The sequence below is a fragment of the Spea bombifrons genome, chromosome 8 (genome assembly GCF_027358695.1).
Source record: "Spea bombifrons isolate aSpeBom1 chromosome 8, aSpeBom1.2.pri, whole genome shotgun sequence".
Taxonomy (NCBI): domain Eukaryota; kingdom Metazoa; phylum Chordata; class Amphibia; order Anura; family Pelobatidae; genus Spea; species Spea bombifrons.
The window spans coordinates 24,520,411-24,530,808 of NC_071094.1; the positions used below are offsets into that span (position 1 = coordinate 24,520,411).

The following is a 10,398-nucleotide window of genomic DNA, read 5'->3' on the forward strand; positions in this document are numbered from 1 at the left end:
ATTTTAACCTAGTTTTTTATATTTATTAAACTCTTAAGCATTTAGGATTTTCTTATGCTTAAAGGCTGAGGGAACTTTTGTTTCAAACACCAGAGATCATAACACATTTCCCTCTAAACATTTCACCCAAACCTAAGTGTAATAAACATTAACCGTTTAGGCCGTTGATTAAGCAGCTCAAAAAGTCAAATGTACTTTCTGCTCACTTCAGCTATCTTTTTTGCCTCTCTTATTCCCAGTTACATGGAGGCAGCAGTCACAGCCAAGGGCAATATTGACAGACATTGCCTTGGCAACTGCATGTGATTAGCTCCTCAAGCAATCACATGAAGGAAGTGGCTTCTCTTGTTTGCTCTGCCTGGGTCTCCGGGTGGTGGTCGTGCCACCAATCGTGGCAGCAATGAGGAGTAGCTGAGGGCATAATATTATATCCTCTGCCCCGAACAACTATGGTATAAAAAACATAAGGAGTTGATGTAACTTTGTACAACAAATTTATAGTGTTGGAGACTTTTAATATTTTTGGTTACTATGCTTCTGTGGTGTTGCAGATCATGTTGCAGAATAGGTGACTTATGAAGCCATTGGAGCAAGCGCAGCTTAGCGGAGGAGGCCCTGACAGTGCTAGGAGGTGGGCCTTAAGGGTTTTGATTTAATTTCATTGGTCAGTTAAGGTTAGGGGCTGGGTCATATAAATAGGTAGCATCCATTTTGTTTTTCACAATTTTAACCTGCTTGTCAGATCTGTTGTTGTCCCTCCCTCCCTCCCTATTTATGGTTTTAGGGGGGGTGGTTCCCGTTTTGTCACAGCGGCGGGGTGGAGAGGCAAGTTTGGAGAGTTTTGAATGGGAGTTTTCGTGGAAAAAGTTAATGAATGGTTGTTGGTTGTTATTTTTTGTAGGTTTCGAGCTGGTCTGTGGCTCAGAATCTGGGGGTGTAGGGGTATCTGGGTATACCCCTATTTAGGAGTTGGAAATGTAAATTATTGGCACTTTATTGTTATGTTTTTGGTCACTGTTAATTTATTGTTTGGGTCATTGTCATGGTGTGGGTGGTGTCGGGCTATTTGTATTTTATTGTTTTTGTATGACAATGATTTTTGTTCAATGTTTTCAAGCTGTGGACTTATAAATATTTTCCACTACATTTCTGGTGTCTGTGTTTTATTTGGGGATGGGTATGCTGGTGGGGTTTTTTACCGGGGGCACATTTCGACTATGCGCCTGTCAGGGACAGACCGGTGCCCCACAGCCTAATATATGCCCTCAATGATTAAGAGTAACCACTGACCGCAGAAAACTCTGATGTGGACATTTATAACATCTGCACCTATTTTCCCTATTATATCAAAGAGAGGTAACAAGCCATATGATTGCAAACATATAATTATGCAGGAAAACTCAGGTTTTCTACAAAAATATTTTAATACATGTTTTATTTAAAAGAAAATGTAAATAAATATTAATAAATACAGAATCAATGAATGATCATTTATAACAAAAACACAAATATTAATATACATAGTACAATTAAATCAACTCTTTGGTCCTGGTCCTTCACATGATGTGCATCATATGTACAAACTAGACACTCTAGGTTCTGTACAAAATAAAAATTATAAAGTCTCATTCCAGAGAAAAAGCTTAGCATTTTTCATTGACTTCATCCAGTGTTAACCCAACATTCACAAATGTGTTTGGCTCAGAAATGTCATAGTCTGCATTTGAAGCCTGTCGTAACTTGTCATTTGAACCATTAAAGTTTTCGGAGAGATCTTCAATGGAACTGGAATAGGCACTGTTGTCATAGCCTAATTTGTTCTTCTGTTGAACTTGTTCTAATATCTGCAGCACCTAAAATCAGATTAATGTAGGTTATACACACCAAGTATCACATTAAAAACAACTTATTATATTGTTTGCAAATCTTCTGTATGTAACATGCATAAAATTAGAATGGACTAGGAACACTTGTAGACAAACAGCTAAAAAGGTATATAGTTGGCTGCCGTTTAAGACCCATAACACAGGGCTTGCTTGTGCACTATTTTTCTATACAATCCGGTTAGCTGGAGCCCAAAAGTTCTGAGGTTCTGAGGTATATTTTCAATATTTATGTTAGGTGCTCACATTACCTAATTAAAGTAGGCATTTTGGACCACATCTTAGATTTCCATATAACACGGATATACTGATTAATTGTACTCGTTTATCCATTAGTTCATAAAAGTTTTTTTGGTTTAAAAATATAATAATTTCCTTAATAATTACCTGTGATTTTGGTACAATGCCAACCCTGAAAAATCCAATGTTTCCACTATCAATTTTTGTGCAATCCACCACTGTTGAGGCTATGTTTTCAGGTGATGCCCCATCACAAAGAACTCCATCGACCTGATAATGTACACATCTATTAGGTATTTATTAAATTTCATCAGTTTTCTAAAACTTTACAAATTACATTTTATAAGACAAATACCAATGCATCAAATGTATAACTTACATTATCTCCCAACTTGGCATAGACTTGATTATGATGTGTTGTATCTGCTTCACCAGATGGGTTAGCAGAAGTTACTGCAATAGGACCCACCTATAAAATAATGTAAACATTGGTATTGATACAAATTCAAAAAGTATATTATTTGGGGAAATAAGGTTCCAAAGGTGAAACAGGCATGTTAAGTGAAAACCGGTATACGTAGGGCTTAAAGTGCTACTGTCTCAAGCAAACTATGCCTCTAGCACCTTTTTTTTTGTCACACCTCTTATCAACTCAGCACCCTAGGCAGCTGTCTAGATTGCTTATATGGCAGGGCCAGCACTGGAACTGTGCATGTACAGTGAAGGAAAGAAGGAAGAAAGTTACGTAAGCATTTTTTTTAAATAAATCGCCTCACCATATCTATTACGTGTGTGGTTATAGTGCAGTCTGGTATCCTGATAGCAATGCTTTGGGGGGTGCCAATGTATTTCGATGAGTCTTTAGCTCCCAATACATCAAGCCATGGACCTATGAAAAAAATGTTGGATAAGACATAAAAAAATAAATCCTGTTTAAATCATTAATGGAGACTAGCAGAGCAGTATTTACCTACTCATTGAAACAATAGAATAAAAGTCTTTATGTGACTACACCTACATGTCCTCTTCAGTCACTCCACTAAAAACAACTCAAGGCAAGTATGTAGTCCATCACCTAAGGAATGCAGCCTTACATACATACGACTTTATTCAGTCTAAGTGTGTGGTTTTTATTTTTACAAGTTTTACATAAACCATAATGGGAAATGTTGCAGTAATGGCATAACGCTTAGAATAGTCACAAAGTTCGTATTATATGTTTACCTCGTGGAATGACCAAGCTGATTGAAGATGGCCAGGCAGCCTGCATGAAGTCCCATAAGAGAGGGCTAAATAAGTGCTTCGCTGGTTCCAATTGCTGCAGGTTAGAAATCCACAGTGACATTGGCCTATCCTGAGCCTGTCGTTTAGTCCTATATAAAAGCAAAATGCACATAAACGTACAAACTTGAATATCAGAAGAGTTTTTCCCTTTTCATAAAAAAAGAAAAAATATATAAAAATACAAAAACAACTCAAATAAAGAAATCAAACGTAACATCTGGTTACAAAGGCTAATGTTACTTGTCTATTAACCACCAAATCAATTTCTACCTTCACATCTTCCCTCTAAAATATACTTTTTTTAACTAAAAATAACTTTAATGCATACAAATTCAATATATAATTTGTGTATTTATGCTAAACATGAAAACTGGAATGGTTGCCATGGGGCTTCCCCTTTAGAAGTATCTGGATACAGTAACTACATATTACATACCTGTATGCTTTCTCAACTGCGGCAGGTTGATTGCAGGCTGCCACCAGAACGTACACTGTATCAGTTGGAATGCCACATATACCTCCATTTTTCATTATATCTGAAATAACAGAACAGAGTACCAAATAATAATAATAATAATAATAATAATAATAATAGTACAAAGTCAATATATTATATGAATACTCCTTACAGACTATTGTCTAAAAGCAGATACTACAGGCCATTTGAAACAGAAAAAAAATATTATGAATGAGGTAGAGATAAGATTTCATTGCTGTAAAGAAAAGTCTTGTCATAGTTTTTTTTTACTAGTATTACTTGGAAAAAAAACACCTTTTTTAAAAGAGTCACTCTGTGTTTCAAAACAATTATACACTTTGTTTTACACCTGTATATTATATCTTCTAGACAAACACTAAATCTTTATTATATATTAATAATAATATTAATAATAATATTAATATTAATAAGTATATTACCTTAAACACCTAACCCAAGCTAACTTGTATTTAATTATGTGGACAGACAAAAATAAATGTTTTCAGTAGACATATATGGATTTATGACTAATATAAGGTTCTTTTGCATGACCTTACCTGCAATTTGCCTCACTGAACTGGTCCGTGTTGATATCAGATGTGGGCACTTGGAATTGTGTTTGGAAAAACCACTAATCTTTAAAAAAGGGCTGCCAACAGGTATTTGGAAACCTTCAAAGGTGCTGTTAAATAGAGCAGCAAGGAAGCTGTAGAAACCAGCTAAGCCAAAAATAATGGTGACAGCAATGTCATAGCCAAGAGGAAGGGCATTCAGAGAATCCAGAAGAAAACTGATAAGAATGAGTTGAAAGGTAAGAGAATAAGCAAGCCATGCTTTTGTGATAAAAAATGTAGTAAATACAATGAAAGTATTGAAGAGAATGAAACAGATAATACCTACAGCAGTGTTGAAACCTCTGTTCATTCCATAGAGACCACCATACCGTGTGATCCCCCAAATAACCCACATGATGCCATAAAGAATAAATGTACTACTCTCAAGAGTCTTTCCCCGTGAGAAAGCCACAGATCCACATATGAGATTATAAAGCCCTCCTGCTGTTACTATCCATGGTAGGACTACAGTAGCAAGAGGTGTTGCAGGATTACCTGGCACTGTCATAGCAAACGCTGCAAGGACACTACATGCATAAGCAAGTACCTCAGCATCCATATACTTTGAATAGCCAAGAAAAGGTTCATCTACATCTTTTCCTTGCCGAAGCTTGAAAGAGTTTTTGTTCATAAACATTTTCTGGATGATTCCCTCACCAGTTGGAATTTGCGCTGAAGAATTTAAGTTATAGATTTTAATAAGTACCAGAATTGTGGATGCCACATATATTGCAATATTCACCCCTTGTGACCCTCCATGAAAAAAGGCATGGGGGTTACAGGCCAAAGCAATGCAATATGCAACAAAAAAGAGTAAATATACAGAGTCCAGCACATTTTTAATACTTGTAAATATCGATACAGTAAAAAACAGGATGGCAAAAACTACAAAAAGTGGAACAGGGAAAGTTAAATCGCCTGTCTCAAAGAACAGCTGCAATAGGGAGTACCCTTCACAAAACCTCAAAATCGAAAAAAAGGCAAAAGATGTGGCATCAAGCATGTTGTAAGAACGATATGACAAAATGCATATGCCTGTCTGGTAAATGGCTGCAGTCCACAGCCATGCTACTTGGCCGATAAATAAGTTATTTGTAACAAGCAGTAGTCTGCAACCAAAAACACTAGAGGCTACCATGTTCAGAATGAGACAAGTGGCTGAAAATTCTGCTCTGTTGGAAAATTTTGATGGAGCTTGGTCCTTATCTTTTAGTTTAGACAAGTCTGTTCCAGGTAGGTTAATACGCATTTTACTGAGAAAATATAAAACACGACCACTGAAGAAATATACCCCAATTAGTGTAACAATAAGATAATTGCAGGCAATAGCAGAGGTACCAACACTGCTGTTATAGAACAATGCAATTTCATGAATAGATGAAAGAGAAAGCACAAGTGCCGTTAAAGCAACAACAGCTTCATTTTGAAGTACCCCCACAATTCCAATAATAAGAAGCCCTACAGTAAATGCTGCTAGCCCGGGAACCATGGCATTCTTCATATCAGAGATGTTGATGATGCCATTTCCTGCCAGTATAAAGTTAACTCCTGAGCTGCACCACAAGGCTGAGACGGTCCAGTAAAATGTGACACATAATGAAATGTTTCCATAATGCTTCCTGATTCCTAAATGTGAAAAGCAAGTTTTCAGAATTAATAAAGTACATATGATCCAAGTAATATGATGGACTAAAAAGTTGATTCTCTCACAGGTCATCTTATCACGGCTTGGCGATTTATAGCCAACCAAAATAAAAGTTTCCCGCATTGATGTTTTTTTTTATATATATATCTTGTATGAACAGTTAAAATAACGTTGGACTATTTATTCAAGTATTGAGATACAATAAACCATATGAATATAAGTAATTTCATGTCACGGAACATAACATATCAGCAATATAGTGCCCCATAGGGGTCAAGGCAGGTTTATTCTCTATATTATTATTATTAGTAGTAGTAGTATTATTATCTTTTATTTATATAGCGACAACAATTTACGCAGCGCTTAATACAATACATATATTCAAGGAATATGACAAGATGAGAATTGACAACGATGAACCGATACATTAGGTGGAGACAGCCCTGCTCGCAAGCTTACAGAAAGGGACCCCAAGCTCCTGGTGCCGTATTATATAATCTAGAAATTGCTGTAATCCATTGGTGTGGCATATTGGTGGAGGGAAGTCAGGTGCCTGTCTGGTACGCCCTTTTGTGTGGCTGAGTGTTGGGTGCCTAGGGGGCCCAAGGGCTTTGATCTTGCATTGCCAGTGGTCATTAAAGAGTTAAATATTAGACTCACGAGAGAGAAGATATGATGCACTTATTTATATGTTATAAAGAGTTGTTAGCATCAGTAAATTAGTTATTATTGGTGCTATGGTTAAACAAAACATACAACACTATTTGTATTGAAGTAGGCAATAATGTATTGCAGTCGTACCATCACTTCTATCAACTTTTAACAATTTTTAACAAAATAAAACTTTTACACATACCTGCGTACACCAAAACAACTGCTAAAATGATGAGCAGCAGGCCCGGACTGGGACAAAAAATAGGCCCGGGCATTTAAGCCTGAGCAGCCCATATTTATTTATTTATTGTTAAAGCCCACCCTTCATGTACCATCTTTGCATTTAATCATTCACACAAATCATTAACACATTCATTAATGCAGTCTCACAAATCATTCAAGCAATTCATCCACACATGAATTCATTAATTGTCATACGCATTCACACAATTCATCCACACATTTATTCATTCATTCTCATACGCATTCACACTACCCCCTCTCATCATCTTATCTGCCCCTTCTCACTATGTTCCCCCTTTTCACTATGGTACAGCATAACACCTATCACTATATACTGAGGCACACATTGACAGTGGTGCAGCGTAATCCCTATCACTATACATTGAGCCAGACATTGACAATAGTGCAGCATAACACCAATCACTATATACTACGCCAAACATTGATGTGGTGTAGGCCTACCACTTCATTGTCTGGCTTAGTAGTAGGGATGCACCGAAACGAATTCTGGACTGAAACCGAAAATGCAGCATTTACCTGTCCGAAACCGAATATGACCTCCCCACACCATAAAAAAATCTAACACTTTTATTTAAAGTAAGTAACACACCAAAATAGGACAAAACAATTAAAAAACAATATTATATGTATATATATATGATTGTTAACAGCAATCACATTCCTATCATGCCCAGGCATACCCAGATTCCAGGATGTACTCGCAGACTTGGCATGATAGGAGTATGATTGCCCTATCTACCCCTTCTCACTCCCTTCTGCCCCATCTACCCCTTCTCATTCCCTTCTCCCCTATCTACCCCTTCTCACTCCCTTCTCCCTATCTACCCTCTTTCCCCCGTCTCATGCCCTTTTCCCTATCTACCCCCTCCTAACTATCTACCCTCTCCCTCTTTGAAGTTCACTTACCTTTCAGGAGTCCTGCGGTGGGGGTGCAAGGCCTCTGCCTCCCAGCTCTGCCACTGTATGGAACAGTATAGAGTGATGGGAGTTATGATGTACTTTTAGAGCATAATTAGATCATGAAAAAGACATTGGAAATGGTACAGCATAACACCCATCACTCTCACACACTTACCAATCCACACATATATACCAATCCACAAATATATACCAATCCACACCTATACCAATCCACACATATATACCAATCCACACGTATACCAATCCACACACATATACCAATCCACACACATACCAATCCACACGTATACCAATCCACACGTATGCCAATCCACACGTATGCCAATCCACACGTATACCAATCCACACGTATACCAATCCACACATACACCAATCCACACATATATACCAATCCACACACATACCAATCCACACACATACCAATCCACACACATACCAATCCACACGTATACCAATCCACACGTATGCCAATCCACACGTATGCCAATCCACACGTATGCCAATCCACACGTATGCCAATCCACACGTATACCAATTCACACATATATACCAATCCACACATACACCAATCCACACATATATACCAATCCACACGTATGCCAATCCACACGTATACCAATCCACACGTATGCCAATCCACACGTATGCCAATCCACACATATATACCAATCCACACATATATACCAATCCATACATACACCAATCCACACATATATACCAATCCACACATATATACTAATTCACTCACTGAATATTTTCCTACCTTTCCTCTTTTCTCCTTACAGCTCCTTTTCCTCCTCTTCTTCAGTTCTTCTGTCTTCTCTGTCTTCTTCCGGTTCAGAGGGCAACAGCTGCTGTGCGCCGGGGTTTGTTGTCAGATCCCGGCACACAGCAGCTGTTGCCGTGCAGATCACAAGGGAGCGGTATCGGAGGTCTTTAACAGACCTCCGGCTCCCTTGAGTGATTTTAAGCCGGGTTGAACCCGGCTTAAAATCACTCAAGGGAACCGGAGGTCTGTTAAAGACCTCCGATACCGCTCCCTTGCGATCCTGCTCCTCCAGCGGCGGACGTTACTGTCCGTCTCTGGAGGGGTGCCGGGTGCCGCAAGTTGGCACCCCCTGATGAGCGGCACCCGGTGCGGACCGCCCCCCGACCCCTGGAGTGTGGCGCCCTGTGCGGTCGCACACCCCACAGGCCGGTCCTGCTCTAAGGGGCCGGGAAGCCCCCACCAGGGCCGGCCTTAGGGGTCTGCGGCCGCACAGGGTTTAAATTAAAACATCGGGTTTTTTTTCAACTTTATTTAACATCCTCCATGTTAAATAAAGTTAAAAAAAAACTTTATTTAACATGGAGGATGTTAAATAAAGTAAAAAAAAACCCGATGTTTTAATTTAAACCCTGTGCGGCCGCAGACCCGTAAGGCCGGCCTTGGTGGGGACTTCCCGGCCCCTTAGAGTGGCGGACCCGGTAGGTAGGGTAGGGGCCTGGAGCTGCAGCTCCATCAGCCCCTAAATCAATGCGGCCCTGCCGTGGCCCGGCCCACCGGGCAAATGCCCGGTGTGCCCGATGGCCAGTCCGGGCCTGATGAGCAGGATACCAAGTGCTGAGATGGGGATTAAATTGGCAGCTGAGATAGTGCTGTAGTGATGGATAGCTAACAGCAGTGATCCTAAAACATAATATTTGTTAATATTTACAGTGCAAGAAAACAGTCAACATATACAAACATAAAAGCATCACTTTGATGGGAAAGCTTCAACACCCCACTGAATGGGTTAACCTCTTTGGGTAAGGGCTAGTTATAAGGGGTACATGTTGCAAAGCCAATATGTAAACAACTAGCTGAATAACAGGCCCCATAATTCTCAGTCATCGGTTGGCTGGCTCAGAATCATGGGAGTTATACTTAAACAACATCCGGAAAGGTGTCTATTAGCTACCTTGTTAAAATGCGTGCTGAGCTGGCCTGCCTGCCTACCTGCACTGATAGCCAGGATACCGATGCTGTAATGCAGCGACTCTCCTCTTATCCTGGATTCAGTCATAGCTGTACAGACGGTTAGGCAAAGAGTGAACACTATGCTGTCACCTCTCTCCTTATACACGAGATTCCAGGTGAAGTCACACCCACAGGCAGTGTATGACATATTACTTTTACTTTATTTCCTCTTCCACTCTTCTAGTAACATTTTCACCAATGTTTTCCTGGTCCAGCAACACTATTCTTACATCGTTACCTTGTCACATCACACAATCTATATTAGTAAAATTAAGACATTTGTATTACAAAAAAGCAAAAACTACACACCTGTGTTTCTTTTAATCTCTTTTTTTTTTAAATGTCCGAGGCTCTTTAGCAAGTGAGGACTATAGCCTATAGCCTATATCCTACTCCCCATCACAATGGAAGTTCTC

General features: G+C 39.2%; 1 protein-coding gene across 1 annotated transcript; it reads right to left on the reverse strand.

Annotated features, from left to right (window-relative positions):
- Positions 1 to 1,465: 1,465 nt before the first annotated feature.
- Positions 1,466 to 10,037, reverse strand: LOC128502609 (uncharacterized). Its single transcript, XM_053472453.1, has 9 exons — positions 9,962 to 10,037; positions 9,574 to 9,652; positions 4,443 to 6,160; positions 3,844 to 3,943; positions 3,348 to 3,496; positions 2,900 to 3,012; positions 2,503 to 2,592; positions 2,271 to 2,393; positions 1,466 to 1,853 (listed from the first exon to the last, which is right to left on the reverse strand). The coding sequence occupies exons 1-9, from the start codon at positions 10,026 to 10,028 to the stop codon at positions 1,644 to 1,646; spliced, it is 2,649 nt and encodes an 882-aa protein (XP_053328428.1). The 5' UTR covers positions 10,029 to 10,037; the 3' UTR covers positions 1,466 to 1,643.
- Between the last annotated feature and the right edge of the window lie 361 nt (positions 10,038 to 10,398).